Source organism: Peromyscus maniculatus, chromosome 11, assembly GCF_049852395.1.
Source record: "Peromyscus maniculatus bairdii isolate BWxNUB_F1_BW_parent chromosome 11, HU_Pman_BW_mat_3.1, whole genome shotgun sequence".
Classification (NCBI taxonomy): Eukaryota; Metazoa; Chordata; class Mammalia; order Rodentia; family Cricetidae; genus Peromyscus; species Peromyscus maniculatus.
Window position 1 is genome coordinate 33,406,285 of NC_134862.1, and position 23,694 is coordinate 33,429,978.

At 38.2% G+C, this 23,694-nt stretch overlaps 1 protein-coding gene across 2 annotated transcripts in view; it reads right to left on the reverse strand.

Annotated features, from left to right (window-relative positions):
* Positions 1–23,694, reverse strand: part of Dpp10 (dipeptidyl peptidase like 10) — a 720,356-nt gene that overhangs the window by 330,427 nt on the left and 366,235 nt on the right. For both annotated transcript variants that reach the window (XM_006980956.4, XM_076547250.1), the window contains one exon: positions 11,619–11,693. In XM_006980956.4, coding sequence (XP_006981018.1) covers positions 11,619–11,693 — 75 coding nt within the window. The remainder of the gene's footprint in view (positions 1–11,618; positions 11,694–23,694) is intronic.

The following is a 23,694-nucleotide window of genomic DNA, read 5'->3' on the forward strand; positions in this document are numbered from 1 at the left end:
CCAGATTCTCCACAGATCCTCAAAGCATAAAAAAACAGAATCAGGCTAGCAAAATGGCTCTGTGGGTAAAGGGAATTGCTGTCAATCTGGCATCCCAGGTTCAATCCCCAAACCCCCATAGTAGAAGAAGAAAACAGACTCTTACAAGTTGTCCTTTGACTTACACACATGCAACATGACATGCGTGACTGCCCACATACATGCACAAAACATAAACAAGTATAATAAACATATTTACAATAATGACAAGTCCTATTTCACATTAGGTGGTTACATTTGTGACAAAATGATGAATATATCGATAGCTATTTCACAAAATGCAGAGCAGTTTCCAGTACTTTTCTCCAAATTCCCCTGTGTTCCTTCCTTGTCTGCATTCTTCTGTATAGCTACATATTTATACACGTGTATGTGTGTATATAATTTTTACTAACATTTTTCCTGTCTTATAACCTTGCTTCAGTAAGGAGAAAGTTTACTAGGCAAACAATTTAGCAATGGCAGCTACAAACAAGCAAGGGAAGACAGACGATATCAGGATAAACAAATCATCCCATGTATGGAGAACACACTCACTCACCTAGACTGCACGTTCCCTCATCTTGTTATTGTATGCATTTGCACATTTCTGTGTATGCACACATGTTAGTGTATGTGCTTGCATCTGTGCACAGCAGAAGGCCATAAGGGGACAGCAGACATGCTGTTCCATCACTTTCTACTTACTCCTTTGAGAGAGACAGTGTCTCTCACTGAAACTGGAGCTAAGCTGGCAGCCAGCAAGCCCAGTATCCTGCTGCCTCTACCTCCACTTTCTAACACTGAGCTTAAAAGCAGGCACATAGCTGTGTCTAGCTTTTAAGTGGTTGCTAGGTGTCCAAACTCAGGTCCTGTTGCTTGTACAGAAAATACTATAATCCACTGAGCCATCTTCCCAGGTCTATTTGCAGGTTTATCACTAACAGTATTAGTCAAATTAGTAGTACACCCCAAATGTATGAAGCTTAATGGCCTAGACAGTCCCATGGCCAGACTGTACTCCCACAGACTTCTTAAAGATGTCTGTGTAATTGTAAAGCACTGAAGTATTAAGACCCAGAATTTAATTAGATAATTCACTAGAGAAGAGTTACTTTTTCAAGCAGTAGTGCGTGCCTGATTCATTTTATAGCGATTACTTCTTAGTTAAAATAGATATTTATCATAAAGACAACTTTGTCTATAGACCTACAGGATAGTGTGGTTGCAGCCAAGTCTGGAGAACAGTAAATCCTCTCTGCAGAGCATGGAGTGTGGAGAACAGGCAGTGAAGTGCCATAAGTAGCAGGAGTGGAGTGGTACATTCCTGGAGCCGGGAATACAGCTCAATTGGTAAAATGTTTGCTTTGCAAGCACAAGGGCTTCAGTTTGATCCCCGGAACCCAAGTAAAATGCCTTGTGTGATGAATACACTGTTGTAATCCCAGAGCTTGGGAAGTAGAAAGAGGAGGACCAGCAGACCAGCAGAATGGGCACCACTGAGAGGCTTTATCTCAAATGCAATATGGATGTCTCCTGAGAACTACTACACAAGGTTGACTGCCTCCATGTGCAACTGCATACATGGGAATGCATGTATACATGCATAAAAAGATACCATGTATTCCCAATATTAGACAGAGGTAAAGGAATCTTTCGGCTGCTTCTTTTGTATTCCGTAAGAGAAATTCTTGCAGAAATTGTGCACTGTGATGCATAAAAGACCTCTGCAATTACAGAAAATACATCTAATTAGTGTCTGGCCACAAACATAAAATATAATAAGGAAAGAAACCAACAGTGTAAAACAACGAAGTCCACTTAGTATGTATTTTGAGTTAATTTTTCTTATTTTTGGCACAAGTGTGTGTGTGTGTGTGTGTGTGTGTGTGTGTGTGTGTGTGTGTGTGTGTGTGTGTGTACATCAGTGTACTGGTCTCAGATGGCAGAAGAGAGGGTTGGATCCTATAGAGCTGGAGTTGTGGGTGGTTATGAATCAGCTAACTAACATGAGTGTTGGGAGCCACACTCTAGCCCTCAGGAAGAGCAGTGGCATTCTCCACTACTGAACCACCTCTCCAGCCTTAGCATCCTCTGAAACACAAGCAATAAAAAAAACCCTATAAATTAGGAAAAACAGTTCTAAAAAATAGTTGTTTCAATTTATGTTTATATTTATATTATATACAACACATTGATAAGTGTTCAAAGATGGTTTAAGAATCCACATACCAAATAAATCAAATGGTCCAAAACATCCCACATTGTTGTCGGCTAATATCTACTGAAAAGAGACTAAACATTGGATTCAAACTCTTCATACGAAGATTCCAAGTAACCAAGACATAGGCATCTGGTGAGGAGAATGTCAAAACAGCAGAATGTGCTTTTTAACCAAAAATATTCTTCTCAGAAAGATTTGATTATATCAAGGTTAGTCACACTGGAAAGCTTTGTTTCTACTTTAAAAATAACTTTAAGTCTGAGAAGATAGCTCAGTGGATAAAGATACTTAACACCAAGTTTAACAACCTAAATTCAATCCTGAGGAGTCTATTTTGAAAGGAGAAAATCAACTTGTAAGTTATCCTTTGAACTGCCCATGATTGTGTGCACATGTACAGAAGCATGCACATGCAGGCATGCACACACACTCACAAGCACATGTGTGCACATGTACAGAAATGCAGGCATGCACACACACAAGCATACACACACGTACATATACACACTAAAATATAATGAAATTGTTTAAATCCCTTAAAATATTTTCAATTTTATGTCATTGAAGTGTACCCATGTGTCATTCAAATAGTAACTGTTTAAGGAATAGTTTCAAACATGAAGATGTATAATGACTAAGCCTGGAGAAATATCACAAATACCCCTTGAGTATCAAAAATAATGTATGTCTGAGTCTGTCAGATGGCTTATCATGTAAAAAGTGCTTGTTACCAAGCTGGACAAATGAGTTCAATCCCTGTAACTCCATGGTGAACAGAAAACTGACTTGCAATCTCTCTACTTGTCTTCTATACAAACTCACACACAAATAAATGAAATGTAACAAAAGATTAAAAAATATAATATATGCCAAGGAGGTTGTGTTAATTTTTTAAATTAATTGCAATTTAGTTTATAATAAATGTGACTAATTGTGGTAATAATTATATTTAAACACAGGTTAATCCACAATAGTTCTTAAATTGATGATAGTGTGATAGAAAGACCAGGGAATCTGTAACCAGAAGGATGGATCCACCCCTATCCCAGAGCAGAGCCTATGAATAAGGTAATGAATATCTCTGAGCCTGCTCCCTCCTTAGAATATGGTATCAACATTCAAGTTATGGGAGCTCTATGGGGTTTACAGTGATTAACTCGATTGCCATTTTCATAGCACAATTTGAATGCTCAGCAGTTTGCTCTGTCTTATATAAACTTGCTTTGATAAAGATATCAGAAGAGCAGGGTCACACACAGGAAAGAGAGAGAAAAAGGCAAAACCTTTAATCCACATAGTCTGTCACTCATGGACAACTTTCATACCTTAAATCAGCAGGGGAGTGGATCAACCCTGATATATATATATATATATATATATATATATATATATATATATATATATATAGTATAGGATACAGTAGTAAGAGGGAACAATCTTTCATAGACAATCTATCATAGAACTAGTGAGAACCATGGATAACTTCTATACATCTTTTGAGAAGAAAGAGTATAAACCTAAGAATATACTTTATGAGACTATTCATATCAAGTACAAAACCACCAAAGGTAAGCAGTGAAATCTGGACAGTGATATCTCGTACAAGTGGTTAGAAACATGTTCGGAAAAACTTTGCTTTCTTAACCTGGGTCATGATGACATACACATGTTTGCTTTACAGAATGTGGGCTCAGGTAATACTTATAATATGTGAGTAAAAGTTCTTTGATATATTTTAAGTACCAATGAATATTTATGCACCAACAATCTGAATACAAGCCAATATTTTCTTCTACAGTCAAAGCATGAGGCATTCTCTCACATGTGATTCTAGTTACATTTTTTAAACTTTTTATTTATTCTTTGTGAGTTTCACATAATGCATTTCAATCCCATTCATCTCCCCAACTCTTTGTATCTGCTCTCTTTCCTTACAACATACACCCCCAAAATGAAATAAAATTTAAGAGGAAGGGGGAAAAAAAGAAAAGAAAAATCCCATCTTGGAAGTGATAGCTTGACACAGTGAGTCACATGATGTATCCTTTAGTCCATATATCTCTACTTGCAAATGTTCATTACAAAGTCATTGGTCTGGTTTGAGGCCTCTGGTTTCTGCTACACTGTCTCTACTGGGGCCTCACTGGTTCTCTTGGATATCCTGTTGTTGACCTGTGTTGTAGAGATCCTCCAGCTTTGGATCTGCAGGACTGGCCCCTTCACATGCTCCAACAAATCATAGATGGAGTGAATATTAGGGTGGAAGAACTCATAGCCATGGCTGGGCCTGGACAGTTGCAGGGTTAATCAGTCCATCAGGTCTTCCTTATCCTCACCACTAGCTCTCTAGCACTGCACAGCTAGTTCACCATTTGCAACAAGGAGCAAGGGGTGGGACTGCTTCTCCTGCTTTTATTCCTGCAAGTAAGGCTCACCCACACCTACACCACCAAGGCCAGCTCTACTGTGTTGCCCAGGTAAGATGAAGGGGCCACTCTTCTGAATGTTGCCGCTGATGAGGGGGAGGGTCAGCTGTTTTTCCTGCTACAGGTGAGGAGGGAGGAGAAGGAGAGCGAAGGTCATCTTTCCCTTGCCCTCACCATCACATGGTAGACAAGGGGGGCAAGGCCAGCTCTCACAGTTTCAGGACCTCTGAGCTTGCTCACCTGTATCCTCTAGTAATATTTTTATTTACTTATTTTAGTGTACATGTTTATGCATGCACATATGTGATGGGTGGGATACGAGTTTCATAATATGAGCATAGAGGTAAGATGACAATGCCCAGAAGTCTGCTCTTTCCCTCCAAGATGTGGGATTGAACTCAGGTTATCAGGTAAGTGTCCATACTCACTGAGAAACTACCAGCCCCATACATAAATCTAATCTGGCAGAAGAAGTAACAACTTGGAAGGAAAAAGGAGGCCAGAGAAGGGCTGAGTTTTATAAAGTGAAAGGGGGTTATAAAAGTCATAAACAAAAGGATTTGAAACACTAAAGAAAAATAATACATACACACACAGGAGAGAGAGAGAAAGAATAACATAGGACTTTGTATCTGGTAGATGATATTTTAGTAAAGTGAGTGGATTTAGTAAAATGAGGGAAATAGTGAAAAATTGAAATTTGCTTTGACAATTTTTAGTAAAAAGAAATGTTAATCATCTAGTGCCTCCATAACTTTCAGAGATTGTGTTATGTTAAGAAAAATCCTCTTCTTTTTCCTGTAGACTAAAATGTAGACCTGATACCATGAACATTGGTCCATAAGGATATATTTCTGCTGTTGATTTTATTTTCTTAAAATATTAATATAATCTGGCTAAGATATTTTAGCTTTAAAAAATGTTTAGTTATGGTGTGTGTGTGTGTGTGTGTGTGTGTGTGTGTGTGTGTGTGTGTGCCACAACATGTGGATAAAGTAAAGGATAACTTGAAGGAATCAATTCTCTCCTTCACTATGTGGGTCTCAGGGTGCATCTTGGGTAGTTAAGCTTGGTTGGCAGAAGATTTTGTCCACTGAGCCATCTTATTAGTACCTATTCTAGTTTTCTGTTTCATATTTTGTTTCATATTTTATAATTTTCTTCTTCAAAGGTAATCCTAAATTATTCAACTTTTTCAAAATAAGGAGAATAGCTACTTCAGTTTTTTGTGTTGAGAATTGCCTTAGTCACTCTTCTGTTGCTATGAAGAGACATCATGACCAAGGCAACTTCTATAAAAAGGGCATGCTTACAGATTCAGATTCCATTATCCTCATGGTGGAAATCATGGCAGCAGGCAGGCCAGCAAGTGCTGGAGAAGTAGTTGAGAGCTCCATACTGATCTACAGTAGGAGAAAGACTCTGGGCTTAGCTTGCACTTTTGAAACCTTAAAGGCCAGCCCCAGTGACCTACTTTCTCCAATAAGACCACAGTTCCTAATCCTCCTAATTCTTTCAAATAATGCCACATCCTGGTGACTAGCATTCAAATATGTGAACACTTGGGGGCCATTATTATTCAAACCTCCACAAGAATAATTAGTGGTACCATCTGGAATGAACGGACAGGACACTGGCACAGGATATTTCACATCATCCAACATCTTGAATAGATACAAAGCTTCTCTGAAACTAAATACTGAACACTGTTCTACCAAGACAGACAAGAGCTCAATATGCATGGGGGTGAGATGCTCAAGGAATGATAACACGATGCGGTGTGTTTAGTATGTGATTCTCTCCTATTTTTAATATATCTCATTCACAAATCTTTAAAGATCTAACAGCTTTGCATGAAAAAGTTAATATGTAAACAAGCACACAAAATCTTTCTCATCTATTTCCAGTAACTCACAGTAGCAAAGTGTTCAAAGATGTTTTATAATTTACATATTTGATGAAATAAATTGAACCTTCATTTTTATAAATTTCAAGTTTTAGAAATTTTTTTCATATACACCTTTTCACTAATTAGATGTTTTTATTTTGAATTAATTATAAATTCTTATGTAGTTATAAAAATTTGGAAATGCCACTTCTCCTTCAGCTAATTTCAACCAATGTGAAACTACAGTGCAAGAGCTGGTGAAATGGGGCTCCTGGGAGTGGGATCAGGATCCATCCCTGGTGCATGAGAGGGCTTGCTGGAGCCCATTTCCTGTGGTGGGGCACTTTGCTCAGCCTTGATGTAGGGGGAAATATATCCTTATGGACCAATGTTCATGGTATCAGGTCTACATTTTATTCTACAGGTCCTGCCTCAACTAAATGTACCAGGTTTTGCTGACTCCTCAGGGGACGCCTTACGCTTTCAGGAAAGGGGGTGGGGGGAAGGTTGGAAGGGAGAAGGAGGAGGGATGAGAAATAGAGATGTGGTTGGTATATAAAATGAATAAAAAAATTTCTTAAATTAAAATAAAAAGAGTTGGTAAAATGGTTCTGTGGGTAGAGGTGCTTGACACTGCATGACCTAAACACTATCCCTTGGCCCCATGTGGTAGAAGGAGAGAACTGAGTCTTGCAGGTGGTCCTGACTTTCACACACATGCCATGACTCATACATTGCCCCCCACACAAACATCAATAAATAAATAAACACATGAAATTAAAATTATTTAAATAAGCAAAAAGAATTCTTAGAACTCTATGAATCCAGGGTACTGACAGGTACAGAGTCAAGACCCAGAACATTTCTCTCCTGACCAAAAACAAATTATAATACACAGAAAGGGAAGTATTCTAACTTTTGGTCTCATGCCTGAGAAATTCTTACTCTCTTTTCTTCATTAAGTTTTCTTATTTCCAGAATTTCTAATAAATAGAAACATATAGTCAGTAGATTTGGGAATTGCCATTTTAAAACTCATTTGTAAGACTGGATATTCACTCATGTTCTGCATATATCAAATCATTTTTCCTTTATATGTATGAGTTGTCATATTGGTCTACAACTATTTAGCCATTCACAAATGAAGGAGCATTTTGGTTACTTAAGGTAATAAACAGGGTCTCATATATCTCAGACTTGGTTCAAACTCTCTGTGTTGCCAAGGAACTTGAACTTTGGACCCTCCTTCCTCTACCTCCTAAGTATTGGGATTACAAGCATGAACCATTGTGCTTCATTTATGTGGTAGGTGGTGAATAAATACCAGGATTTATGTATTTGAGTAAAACATTCTATAGATTGAATGTACCCAGGTCCCTCAAGCAATCATTAAAAATAAAATTTCAAGGTAGTCCTGGGCTACATAGTATGATCTTATGTCAAATATTAGTAAGTAGATAAATAAACAAACAAACATACAATCAGGCAAATGAAACAGTAAATAAATAAATACTGCTTTAAGTATGTACCTAAATAGCTCTGTATGAACCTAAGTTTAATGTCACTGGATAAACTACCATGGTGTGCCCCTGATGGTGTGAGTGGTAGCATAAAGACACCACCATAAAGATACATACCTAAAAAAAATCATCAAGATAAGCAATGCCCTCTTACACAATCCTAGCAAAAATATTGGAATGATCTAATTTTTCTCAGTGCTGCTATAATTTAGTGTTAACAGTGTCAGGTTTTTCTTTAAATAATTGATCCATCTTTATAAATATGTGGTGACTGATATTAGTTGTAGTTTTAAGTGGGTTCTACTAGTGCTAATAACTTTGAAATGATCAGCCACATAAACAGCATCTCTCATGAGTTCTTTTCAGGTGTGAGTCCCCTTTCTTTTAATATATTTGTTTTCTCACAGATATTAAGTTTTCCATTTTGAGAATCCTTTGCCTCTGTGGCTTGTATTAGTCACTTTTCTCTTGCTGTGATAAAGCACCATAACCAAAAGCAATTTATGGAAAGAAGCATTTATTTGGCTATGATTTCAGAAGGATAAGTGTCCATCATGGTGGGAAAGCATGGCAGCAGGCATTAGGCATGGTGACTGGAGCAGAAAGCTGTAGGATACAGCTGTACCTCAAGCACAAGGCAGAGAGAGCAAACTGAAATGAGACTAAGTTATAAATTCTCAAATCCTATCCCCAGTGACTTGCTTCCTATTCAAGGCCACACCTTCTAAGCCTCTCCAAATAGAAACACCAACTCTGGACTAAATGTTTGAATGCCTCAACCCATGGGGGACAGCTACCATTTAAATAACCATATGAATCCATTGCTAGATATCTTATTGCAGATATTTCTCACATGTTCTAGCTTGATTTTTTATTATCATAGTGAAGCTTTGCATTGAACAGCAGCTTTCAATTTCATGGAATTAATTTCCAGTGTAAAAGCTAAGGAATTTCTCATTTGTCTTAGACCCTAAGACAATTTGGGGTAATTTTCCTGTTTCTTTACCTATTACGTATATTTTTATATTTGGAATTATTCTGAATTAATTCTGAGTTCACAAAAGAGATGAGAAAGAGGTTAGTGTAGGTGATATTTTTATTTTATTATGTTTTTTTCTGTTCCTTTTGACTTTTGTCACTTCTCCCTGTCTCCCTTTCTATTTAAAAAGATTTTATTACATTTTATTTAGGTATTTTATGTGTGTTTGAGGCATATCAGTGTGGATGACAGTACACATGTGTAGGTGGAAAGAAAACTGGTGAGAAATAGTTCTCTTCTCCTACTCTATGGGTCCTGGGCTCAAATTCAGATCATCAGACTTTGTGGCAAGCACCCTTACCCACTGATCCATCTTGCTGGCCGCTTAGTTCCTTTCTGCCTATGGATATCTATTCACTTCAGCACCATTTGCTGAAAAGACTATTATTTCTTTGTTGGACTGCTCTTGTACTCTTTCCATAACTCACATGGCTACACTCAAGAAAACCCACTTCCGAGTTTGAGATTCTCTTTCATTGCTCTAAATGTTTCTCTTTTTTATAGTTCTTGCCTTGATTGCAAGGATTGCTACCACATTCTAAGGTATCAGTGTTCATTGGGTCAGCAAGATAATAAGTGGGTAAAGGCATTTGCCACCAAGCCAAGTAGTATGGATTCAATATTTGCGACCTAGATGGTAGAAGCAGAGAAGCAATTCCCCCAAACTGTCCTCTGAATGCCACACATGTACCCTGAAACACACACACACACACAATATATACATATATATATATATATATAATCAAAAATATATATTATATATTATTATATATATAATCAAAAATAAAATTTTATTATCTCTTTTACATGGCAGGTCAAATGTAAATTCCCTATGTAACATTAGTTGATAATCTAATAGTATATTTTAAAATTTTTCTCTTTTTCACACATAAAAGACATGTTTCTCACTATAACACATTGCTTACAAAATCTGCAAACAGAAAACACAGAGAGAGCAACAGTCAATCAAAAACACAAAGATACTTAATAGGAACATAAGCCTGTAATGACAATCTCACCATCTTTCTCAGAATAGATTATTTTCAGTAAAAATATAAACTTTAAAGATACTCATTAGATGTACACTCCAAAAGGCTAACACATTAAACATCAAGTCTTCTGAACTGTGAAATGTCATGTGTTCAGAGTCTTTTGATGCATTATATGAGTCTTTCTGCCTTAACTCCATAAATTTTTATTGTCTGTCCTAAAGCTCATAAAACTTCCTTGAATAATCTCCCATCATTTATTTTCTACAGAAACTAATGTGCTGAATTGCCTTTTAACACTTACTTTGCTTTTTAACTGTGCAAATTATATCTATGTACAAAATCCTCACTTGCCATATGTATGTTTTAATTGTACTCTACAGCTGGAGAAGAATAATGAAGCAATGACTGAAAAAAAGATGCTTGTGTTTGCTTGAAATTAATTTCTTTTGTTGTCTGGGTATTTTCAGAGACTATATAGCTAATACTCAAATGCCATCAACAGTGCTGGTGGATGTCTCAATGTGTAAGAGCAGTAGCTGTGAAAACCCGAGAACCTGAGTTTTAATCTTCAGAACCCTGGGAAAACACAGACACATAATACAAGGTCTGTGAGTGTATTGCTTCTATGAAAATGGGAAGCAGAGACAAGAGCATCCACAAAAGCTCACAGATAGTAAGCCTGGTGCATAGAAGCAGAAAAATAACAAAGAGATTCTGTCTTGCACAAAGTAGAATTTGAGGACTAACACAGAGATTGTTCCTGGCCTCCATATGTGTTTCCTGGCATTATCTGTACATTATCTGACTTTATACAAATGTATTCATAGGTACTCACTCACATTCATGTGTACACACACGCACACACCCCCAAATATTTTTAAATTGATGCCTGCTAGAAAAATGACTCAGAATGGAAATGGCCCCACTTGCCACAAGTAGATAATTTACAGATTATGCACAATATCCATAAAACAAAAAACAAGCAAATAAATCCTGGCTTGGCAAGATGGCTCAGGGAGCCATTAAGATTGCTGACCTGAGTTCAATCACCAGGACCCAGATGGTAGAGAGTACCATCTCCCTCAAGTTGTTCTCTGACCATCACAAGTATTCTGTAAAACATGGATGCCCTCCCCCACCCACACACAAGGAAAACTGTAAACATGCCACCAAAGCATATGCTATCATTATTTGAAACAATATTCTCCTGCACCCAGAGCATAGCTAGTAGGAAGTCTTTGACCTACACACACCCAAGTGACTGCCCTGGTTGCTGACAGGTTTATCCTGAAAACAAACACTCCTCTGTCACATTTTCTGGAAGCTAAGGCATTTGTCACTGTCACCTGATAGTTTGTTCTAGTTATACACCAGTAAACTATTTTGCCTTCAACCATCTCTTTACCAAAGCCACAACTGCAACATGCCAGAGCGGTTCTAAATATAACTCTGAACTGCCATCTCCGTGTCCTCAGAGAAAGGTTTCTGTAGGAAGAGCAGAGTTCCTTTACCTGCTTGACGTCGTATGCCAGAAGAACATACTTTAAATCTGGGGAAACTGAGTGTCTGGATGCTTTAAAAGTTACCTAGAAGAACAAAAAGAAAAAGAGAACTGATTATCTTAATAAGATGAATAACAAAGAAAGTGACTTGAATATTGATACCAAATATGGGGGAAATCTAAATTGTCAACATACTCTTCTGAAATGAACAATGTCATTCTTTTGAAAACTATTTTGGTTAATCTTTGAGAATTTCTTATGACCTTTGTTCAGAAAAGGATTGCAGTGTTTGAAGTCCAGACCATATGGGTGAGATATCAAAGAATCCAACTAAGGAAATCAGGGGGTTTATCTATAATACTAGAATGCCATATGATGATATTGCTAAAAATTTGTTAGCTTTTATTTTTGAGGAAGGAGAAAATGTGGTTGATGCAAAAGATAATGGCACAGCTATGGCTCTGGGTGATATGGACAGGTTCAGTGGGATTATTGTAATTATAGCATCCAACATAGGTCATGTGTCCAGCATACCCACATCCGACTCCAGGATCACCACCCTCTGAGGGCTGGTAGTCAAAGATGGGTAAGAGTCTGTTAAGTGGACCAACCAAATGTTGGGGGGCCTGAGGGATGACAAGATTAAAGCCAAGGACCCCAATCCCCACTGTATGCCTAATTTTTTTTAAATAAGGGGGTGAAATTAGGCACATAAGCCTCAAGTAAAAAAAACTGTGACATGTGCAGTAGCGCCTTGACCCAGAGGAGCCTGAAACTGGACCACCAAGATGACAATGGCCAAACCAAAAAATGTCCCAATAGCTATAGAAGCAAAACCTGCCAAATAGCCTTAGCCCTTTGTTTAATACACAAACTTGCTTGCAACCTCCCAGAGTCTATGTCATTGACTCTATGTCTTCTCACCCCTTCCCCCAAGGGAACCCAGGTCAGTAGAGCCAAAATAGCTACAAAATATGGAAGAAATCAAAATTGTTAACATACTCTTCTAAAAGGAACAATGCCATTCTTTTGAAAATCTATTTTGGCTAATCTTTGAGAATTTCATATGATATAATTTGAACTAATTCACCTCCCCAACAACTCCTTCCCAATCACCCATTCCACCCTCCCATCCCTTCCTACTCAACATTTAAAACTCTTTTTTTTTCTTTCCCCATCTAGTCCAGCTTGTATTACCCAGCTAGTCTTGGGAGTGAGGCCTGTCTGGTATGTGGTTGATATACCAATGCATACATAATTAAAGAAAGCTCCCTCTTGCTCTCCCAGCAGCCATAACATACCAATGTTCCTCAGCTGGTGGAGACTTTCTTGCCCACCTCCCTCCCTCTTGTTGGGATTTTGTCTGGCCAGGTTAGTATTGGTCTTGTGTGTACTGGTATACTCACTGTGAATATGTTTAAATATGTTTTGAAAAACCATATCTAATAGTTCACTAGAAAAGACATAAAAATAGCCAGTTTATATACAAATACTTAAAAAATAATCTTTTTATAACTAAGACATATGTGGCTAGAATGATGCTCATTTTGTACAGTGTTCATCTTACATGCAGGAAGCCCTGGATTATGACCGCATAAATGAGCATCCAGGGGATAGAGGTAAGAGAATCACAAGCTCAAGTTCATTTTCAACTATTTAGCACATTTGAGGCTTGTCTGGCATAAATGAGACTCTGTCTCCAAACAGAGTGAAAAAATGCTGAGTCAGGTTGTGCCTCATACCTGTAAATCAAACCCTAGTGATGCTGAAGTAGAAATACTTATCAAATTCATTGCCAGTGTGGGCTAAAAGTAATGTCCACACTGGGTTATATGCAATCTCTCCTCTCTCCTCTCTTTCTCTCTCTCTCTCTCTCTCTCTCTCTCTCTCTCTCTCTCTCTCTCTCTCTCTCTCTCTCTGTCATTGTGTATGTGTGTGTGTTGTAGGTTGCTATCTATATAGTTGTATTTGTGATATATGTTTATATTTGACACACACACAAATACACACAGAGACTCTGTGTTGTTTTGTATATGTGCATTTGTGAGATATATACTTATATCTGACTACACATATTCATGTATATCTCAAATGCATGTAAACACACACATGCATGCACAGACATAAAGGGTCATTCAAATTCTGAAATATCCAGAAATGCTGAAATGCTTTTACAGTTGCATGTTTTGTTAATAGAAAGAAAAAATACATTAAATTTCTATGTGCTGCCATTTTCAGTCTGTGGTTTTGTTTGTTTGATTGTTTAACTCATTAAGAATTTGCATTTAAAGATCCATCAAAGACAAACTTTCTTTAAAGGAAATTCCCAGAGTAAATCAGATATAACACAAATACATAACTAATTGTATTTGATACCAAACAATTACTATACTACAGAGTACCTGATGGATTCTGAGCTTACAATTTAACAATTGAACAGATCTGGTGACAGAAGTAATTTAAAATGCATGATGAAAGTTAAATACATTGAAGGTGGAGAAATGGTTTTATCTGAAATACAGGTGTTTGTTGAATTCATATCAAAGGGGAAGACAAGAAAATTGAGTTGATGGGAACAAAAATAAATAGTCTGAGTACTTTAAGCAAACTAAGTTGTTTGCATATTATTTGCAGAGACATGCCTATGTAAATAATTTTGTACATCTTACTTCAAGGTAACATCCACACAAAGCTCTCTAAAGAAAATAGAAGGCAGAGCTCTGTTTCTTCTCTATCTCCTCCTTCTTCCTACCCTAACCTTCCCCCTTTCAATGTTACCCCCAAGACGTGGGAAGGAGGAAGCTTCCATATAGTCTGTGGGCAGTGGTTTAAACCTCATTCATCATGATCAAGATGCTTAAATTGAAAACAAGGACATGAACCAAATCAACCATCTAACTTTGCATGCTGAGGATTTAAGATATCATCTGGGTGGTGATAAGTCAATATAGCAGGAAGATGATGCATTCCTAATGCAAGACAGAGGCTCCTGTGCTCAGGCCACACCTGAGATTCCCATCAGATCTCTTCATCTTCCTCTGCATTTTCATTCTTTGTGATAAAATAGTGTTCTCTGTCTTGTCCTCTGCTTAGCTCTGTGAGACTTTGTCAGGGAACCCAGGCCCTGCAGGTTACCAGGCTCTAAGAAAAAAGGGCTACTACAACCAAGACGTGAATAAGACAAACTCCTATAGCTCAGGGGTCCAAGTCAAGCTGACCACTGCCACATGGTTCACACAGAAACCAAGCCGCAGTCTTCTACCCCAAGAAGGAGTGTCCCCTACATCATATGCCAATTTCCCTTAAATGGGTCTTAGAGCACAGACTATGTACTAATGATCTCTTTACACTGCAAGTTCTCCTGCCCCCCTCTCTTGAGAAATCTTTATTAGGGGACATCATGCTTTATCTGTGGGTTAAGACTATAAATCTTTTAGACCATACCCCTGTACTGAATTTTGCCAGCATTCTTAAAATATTTGCCTGAAAGGCAATTACTCAGTGCCTCCCTGAAGCTCCATCTTTCTCCCCTTCTCCTCCTCACCAAAATCCAATGCTTCTGGAGGATTTATCCTGAGTAGAAGAGGTAACAGAAATTTCACAACTTTCAGTCAAGCTGGATAGAATACAGGTAACTGTAGGGTGTAGAATTTGTAGCCAGAATCTAAGTGTGACAGTTTTGTACACCCAAGTTCCCTAACTTGTGGCATCTGGTACATGTTGTCAGAATTCAATGGAATTCTGTGATATTCACTTGGTACTGTCAAACAAAATTACAACTTAAAAGCATAAATTGCTTTATTTCCCATTCTGGTATTTTATATTTTATTATAAAAATATAATAAGGAATCCAATGGTAGGGGGCAATGTGTTTGCTTTCAAAGATCAAGAAGTCTCTTAAAAAGAAGCAGAAACAAAGAACTAAGAAAAAGTACATCTGTCAGTTCCAAGTCATCTTCTTGAGCAACAGAAACAAGGAAAGACAGGACAATTAAGACCCTGACTGATTCACATCAAGTGGCTTCATGTTATCTCTCCTATGAGAATTAGGACCTTGGGAATATTATCAAGGCTGTGTTTGGAATGTCCTGCTCTGACAATTTGCTGGACTCTCCTTTTATCTGGCCTCAGGTTAGATTTTGATTTGAAAGTATAATTTTGATTTTCTTAATCTAATTCACTTTCATCCAAGAACCTTGCAGAAAACAATGTTGTTGGGGTTTTGTTGTTTATTTTGTTGTTGTTGTTCTATTGTTGTTGCTTAATGGACCCATTAAACAGCGAACTATTTGTGAAAACAACTTTTTCATCTTGACTCAGCTATACAAAGAAAATAGAGTGGCCTGGGTGACTGGTCATCACCATACCACAACACTGAGAGTTGGAAGTTCTTTTCCACATTCCACCAATCTGTATAAATCCCAGTGACCAGTAAAGCACCCCACAATTCTGTTTTTACTTACAAAGGATTAATTTTAATAATGGCCAACAGTAACAACATTCCAATCAGCAGCTGCTGCTCGTTAGGCAGCTTGTACCTCATGGCCATTCCCCACTCCTCATCCATTGTCAGTGATGTCCAACAGTCCTGGGGTTAATCCAATGTGACCATGATCCTGGTTCATCACCTCTTGCTTCTTTGCTGCCCTCTGCCTAATTTTTATATAGCAAAATTTGATAGGAACTAGCCTACAACATCCAATCACAAGGGCACCTACCCAGCTCTGCAGTCCTGGGAAGTACGCTGCTCTTTAAAGAGATGACTAAATGGATAGTATCCCATGCCCCACTGCTATTTAAAAACCTGTTAGGAGAACAGTGTCAACACTTCTGTCCTAGGGATTAGAAATCCCTAATATCATAGATGGTGAGGTTGTCTCAAGGTTATAGAAAGGCGACGGGAATCCAGAAAGGCTCCTTTCACAGACCTCGAGTTATCTCACCAGCCAGAGGGTGTTTGCTCTTCATTACTTCCATTCTTTTCTTCAGAGCCTTCTTTCCCTGTCTGGTATGAATTATTTAAAGGAAATCTCACATGCTTTGTCCCCTCCACCCCAATGTGATATTCTTCACACAAATTAACTTCCTGTAATCACAGGTGCGTCTGGGCCTTGGTAACAACATTTTAGTATCTTTACAGTTCCTACCATTATCCAGTCTGACACTTTGTTAATTATCACCGCACTCCCTCCAGCTTAGACTGCACACAACCTGGGAAGTGTGCCAAATACCTTTTCAGGGGCCCAAGCTGCTGAATCAAGAGCCGAGAACTGGTCATCTGGAATGGAAGGACTCCCTAATGTGAACATAACATAAGAAACTCATTCTAGAGCTACACAGAGAAAGAGAGAGAGCTCAGTGCGTGAGATTGCTCACTGTAAAAACATGAGGACCTAAGTTCAAATCCCAAAGCCCACATAAAAGACTGGAGTTGCCATGTGTACACATAATCCTAGCACCGTGGAGATGGGGGCAGGATGTTGGGGCTTGTCAGCTGCAAGGCCAGCTTCTGGTTTAATGAGAGACTATCTCAATGGAATAACACAGAATGCTATAGGAGGATACTTTAGATTCTCTAGTCTCCTAGCTTGCATCTACACACATGTGTGCATATATATCATACACACATACAATATAATCTGTTCATTTATTTATGGAACACGGTAGGTCTTATACAAATTCATGTTACTGTAAAGCAGTGGTTCTTTGGCGTCATACATACAGCTATCCTTCATATCAGATATTTTCCTCATGATTCATTGCAGTAGCAAAACTATGTTTATAAAGGAGCAGCAACATAATTGTATGGATTGGGGTCACCACAACCTGAGGGACTGTATTAAAGGGTCATAGCATTAGGCAGGTTGAGAACCATTGCTACAAAACATTTGTGTTATTATCTCTTACATCTGAGGGAAGAGTTCTTTCTAACAGTAATGACACCTACTTGACATTGGCCTTAATTGTGAATTTTAATATAATTCTGGTGAGTCTCACCTGGATAATACTTCAAATTAGAGCTAGAGGTGGAAGTGGAGGGATAGCTTAGCAGGTAAGAGTACTTGATGCTCTTCCAGAGGAGTGGAGTCCTGTTCTCAGCATCCATAAGAGCCTTTAACTGCAGCTCCAGGGGACCCAAACCCCTCTTCTGACCTTCATAGGCAACCCCACACCCAACTCATGAATGAAAATAAATTTATTTAAAAAATGTGTTTGGAGAAATGTATTATAGTAACTGTTATGCTTCCTATTGTTTTTTTTTTCTTTTTGGGGGGCACCACCCAGCTCCCAAATAAATCACAGAGGCTGATTCTTTTTTTTTCCAGTTTTTTCGAGACAGGGTTTCTCTGTGTAGCTTTGTGCCTTTCCTGGATATCACTCTGTAGACGAGGCTGGCCTCGAACTCACAAAGATCCTCCTGCCTCTGCCTCCCGAGTGCTGGGATTAAAGGCATGTGCCACCACCGCCCGGCAAGGCTGATTCTTAATTATGAATGCCCAGCCTTAGCTTGGCTTATTTATAGCCAGCTTTACTTACATTATCTCATCTACCTTTTGCCTCTGTGATTTTTCCAGTTCTCTTCCTCCTGTAAATCCTACTCTTACTCCAAGGCTTGTTGTGTAGCTGGGTGGCTGACCCCTGGAGTCCTCCTCCTTCTCTGGCTACTTCTTCATTCTTCCATCTCTGCAACCCCTCACCCCAATGTCTTGTTCTATATATTTTCTGTGCCTTCCAGCCTCACCTATCCTTTCTCCTGCCTTGCTATTGGCTGTTCAGTTCTTTAATAGACTATCAAGTGTTTTAGAATGGCACAGTAACACAGCTTCACAGAGTCAAACAAATGCAGAATAAACAAAAGTATTATACCTTAAAATAATATTCTACAACAGCTTCATTCACAACTTAATTCCGGTAGAGATGAGGAGCTGTAAAAAAGGTTTGTTGTAGGTACATAGGCCTATGAAGGATGTAGAAGCCAATATATGACATCAGGTAATTACTCCTTAGGTCCCTTCCACATTATGTCTGAGTAGGGGTTTCTCACTGGCCCAGAACTTAGCCAAGTAGGCCAGGCTAGCTTGCTAGTAAATTCCAGAAATCACCTGTCTCCATGTACCATTTCACTAATGCTAAGATTATAAACATGCAAAGCCTACTTCACATTTATGTGGGTACTGGGAAGTGAAGTTCTAATGCTTACTGACTAAGCCATGTAGCCAGAAGAAAAAATGATTTCTCTGTGTGTTTAACATTAATAAACAATAATGCCTACCAGTGACTACTTCAGCCCAGAGTCCTGGAGGGTCCTAAAAGCTATTACTTCTACATCTCAGCAAAGTTACTTTAAAGAGAGGAAAAAGGACAGTCTCAAGAAAAATAAATATGCACATGGTCTATGGGACCAATTAATAAAGTGAGGTACTTAATGCACCTACCATGTGCAGCCTCTCAGATATCTTGCATCACTCACCTTGACACAAGATCACTCATTGTATGAGAAGCATCAGTGTCTCTGAAGGCTCTACAAGGTAAAAGGAACTCCACTAGATGGATTTTCATGCCATATTGGGGATAGTAAGATAAACATCAGGCTCCCTGGTGATCCACAGTAGAGCTGGTATCTGAAACCCAACAGTCTGCAGAGACAAGGTTCTTAAAGCAAGGATGTGGCTGCCAGGATGAAAATGGATAACTCAACTTGCTCAAAAGAGGAGGAGCACTTAGCACTAGATACTCTCATCTTATAGGAAATGTGTAGAGCTATTGTTTTTTTTTTTTTTTTTTTAAAGTTAGAAATCAAGGTGCTAACTTAAAGCTGCATGCTTTTTTTAATTGTTAGGTAATGATAGTTTTCTCTATGGGGGAAGGATATTCTTTGTGAGATTTGGCAGTTTGCTCACTTATGGGAATGATATCATGGCCCTAAAGATGAGTAAGAGGAAAACATCTCTTGATGAAGTTTTAAGAATAGAAGCCTAAACCTATCATGCACCTGGAGAATGTAGGTAAAGATTTATGATCTGTTATTTTCCACTTTAGTGAAATCATTGCTTATGTTATGAGAAAACCCCCAAGAAAGCATGTGAGTAGCTGTGAAGGCTTCCAGGGAAGATGCAGATTGGAGCTTAGATGACCACCTCCTAAGAAAACCCATTATCAACTCCTTGACTAGGGCAGAGCTTATCATGAATGATAACACCAAAGCCAAGGAGGGAGAAAGATCTGCTGTGGATATAGAAATTTACTTTGGCAAATGCATTGAAAGTGAGTTGCTATGAGGCTACCCTATATATTAGGAGGACCTGTGACAAGCCACACAAGCAATGTCAAGAAGTTAAAGAAGAAGGGACAGGCACAAACAAGTGAGGACTGGAGCAGGGGTTACTTGGGAGAGATAAGCAGGTATTTGATTAGTATTTGAAAGCAGAGAGAAGGTTCTTGAAGAATTGCTCAGAGCTTTTTAAATCAATGCTGCTATTAGAAATTAAAAAAAAAGTTTATCATCAGTTTTGCATTATATTACTTCTGTACATATATATGCAAGTTGTGTGTGTGTGTGTGTGTGTGTGTGTGTGTGTGTGTGTGTGTGTGTGTGTGTGTGGTCTGTGTGTAGAGGCCAGTGGTCAGTTTTGGGAATTTAATCCTCAAGTGGTTTGTTGTTGTGTTGGAAGCTCCTATTATACATGGAGTTCACCAATTCAGCCCTGTTGGCTAACCAGCATCTCTGTAGATCTATCTCCCTATCTTTACCCCCCTAGGGATGGAATTATAGATGCATACCACTGTGCCCAGTTTCTTTACATGGGTTCTGGTATCTGAACTCTGATTTCAAACTTACAGGGCACGTGATATACTTTAACTCTGAAACATTTCCCCAGTTCCACATGTATCAATTTTTGCTATGGTATGCTTGAGTTTCTGAAAGACATCAGAACAAAATATTTGGGACTGGTATATTGAAAGCTAGATGTAACAGGATTATCTGGAAGCCTCATCTTTAATGGGGGAGTTTTAGATGGATGGTTATGCTCAATTGCCAATTTACCCTTTTGTAAAGGGGGGGCAACTTTCCTTCCTCAGCCAATGTGTCTATGGTGGGAACAATAACACAATAGATATTCTTAACATTGTTTACTACTATCTTACTTATTTATAGCCTCATTTATGATCCTTGAGCCATGGTCTCTCTACATAGCCTGGACTCTCTTCTAAGTCATTATCTTTCTACCTTGACCTACAGTGTTGTGGGATATTTGATTGTACTGTGAGTCCCAAGATAGCATTAATTGAATAAAATCAACCTTGGGTCAAGAGGCAGGGCCAGAAACTGTTTGACAAAAAATAGCTATAGAGAGTTAGAGAGAATGTGGAAAATGAATAGAGAAATGCATAGTGAGGAGGACCTTTGAGTCTGATGGTCTTTTTGTTTTGAAAAGGTAAAAGAAGAGCTGGCTAGGGAGGAAGATTAGCTGGTTGCTCCTCTGCTCCTCTGAGCTAGCAGGTTTTCACCTCAACATTTTACTCCTGAGTCTTTATTCGTAAAATCATAAGATTTGGATTTAGCTTTAAAACACTATGACATTCTGGGGATATGGTCACAGGACACCATGACAACAGTTTTATATCCTCAGAATGTGTTTTTTTTTTCTCACACATGTTCATCTCCACTTGCTATAAAAACTTTGCCTCTCTCTTTTCCTTCTTTACACTGTATTTCTCTAAACTCCTTTTTAATACTTCTTATTTAAGCTTGTGTCTTCTATGCTGGAGAGAAGAATAAGAGGGTACAACTTCATACTGATCTTCCAGAGGACAAGAATTTGATTACCAGTCTCTATTTGGGTGGCTCACACTCTAGCTTCAGAAGATCTGGTGCCCTCTTTAGGCCTCTGTAGGCAACTACGTACACATACACATAACACACACATACTCAGACACATATATACACAGAGCAGGAAGGATTTTTGAAGACTGAAATATAAACTAATAAGCTTCTATTCTTCATAGCATAAGTGATAAATCTGACCACACCAAATAGAGTTCTACTTGCAGTTCCTCAAAGGATTGATCACTGTTTCCATCATCACTCTTATAGATTGTTTGAAATTGCATTTTACATCTTTTATTGCCACAGTAATGTCCCTATTAAGAGGCTTCAGTGCAATGATTCACTTTTGTCACAGAAATTATAACTACAGTTAGGAACAGGATAATGATGGTGTTCCAACATGTCAGATATTGAAGATCACAGCAAGAAATCACTGAACACAAACTGAAATGTCAGAAGTTCCAGAAAATGGAACATGCACATTTGCATGACTCCAGGCTGAAAAGGACTGGATGGAAAGAACCAGGAAGGAGATTAAAATGAACAGAGTTGGTAAGAAATATGTGGTGGCCTTAAATGTTAGGAAACTGCATTAGAGAACCGTTCAACTTGGGCAAGTGTTACTCAAGATTTTTGGAATGAGCTGATATTGAAAGTATGTATAAGCATCTCTCCATATACAATACAAAACTAAGCAGAAATACCCAATCAGGGTACTTCCACAGGGTAGTTCTCTGTACTGGAAAATGTAAAGCATTAACTTTTTTGGTCAAATATCCATTTTTATTTTTTTATAATATATTAAATCCAATTAGTGCTACCCATATGTGCATGGAGTATGGCTAAACTAACAGCGTCCACATTTCTGTAGAAAACAGATTCCCCGTTTCTTGAAGCCATCACCTGTCAAAAACTCCTTAGTTATAGCACACATGTGACAAACACACACACACACACACACACACACACACACACACACACAATCAATCAATCAATCAATCAATTTGAAATCTTTTAAAAAGAAATAGAATCTGGAAAGACTATCAAAGTACAAGCATGTTTTGATGTCACATGTGGACTCTTATTAGTATTCTTAACATTTTGGCTTGCAGAAAAGCAACAGGCACAAAGTGAACAGAAAGGTTTTCCTTCTATAGCTCTGGACAAGGCCTGGATTTGTTTCCCGCAGTTATAAGTCTGCTTACCTGTAGGGAATTTAAAACTCAGATCTTGTGTTGCTTGTACTTTACTCCTCCCCTTCCTTTGCTGCTCCATTAATCAGGACAGAGTTTCCATTCCATTTCTTTGTGGATATGACACTGTGTGTTTATGAACATATTGATCTCTTTCTGTTGTTTGCTTCTCCTTGGCACCTAACATTTTATGGATAGTGTAATCCTTTATAAAACAGCACAATGCAGACATTTCCAAGGTACAACAAGGAAATTTTGTATTATGATGTGTATGCATGTGTGTGGGGGGTGGGTGGGTGGGTGGGTGAGTGCTTTGTGTAAATATGCAAGTGGAGGCAAAAAGTCAACATTTGCTAATGTTCCCAGTTACTTTCCACCTTCCTTTTTGATATAGGCTCTGCCATTGGTCTGGAACTTACAAGTAAGCTAGCCATAATGCATAAAGGACCATGGACATGCTATGCTCCTGCCTCAGACTCCCTGATACTGAGATTAAAAGCACACACTACCATGTCCAGTTTTAATTTTTTTAAACATGGATTTAAAAAAATCACTTTACCAGCTCCATGGCTAAGTGTTCTGTTTTTCAGAATAGTAAATCTGTACCCAGATACCCATGAGAGATATTTCACATAGATCTCCACTGCTCAATGAACATAAACATCCATAATAATGTTCTATTGATTTAGATCATAGACCATATACTATACTACACAATTTTTATTTTTAACAGAAGGTAAAACTTATTGGCCACTGAACTCTATCAATAGCTTAAGTAGAGCAGGCAGGGTGACTTTGAAGGGAAATGTGCCAGCATTTCACTACCAGAAAGTGTTGACAAACTCCAGAGGCTCTGGTTGAAGAGAGACAGGAATAGTGTGACTTGCATATTTATGTAAATTTTTTTTTGAAATTCAGTTTGTGCTGCTCTAATGACTTTTCAAATTATCTTAATGCTTAATATATTTCAAATATATTTCTCTCCTAAATTGCTCTGTTACATTCAAGTACAAGTACATTGGATAATAGAGTCCACAGAAAGAGAGTAAGGAGCTGGTTCAGT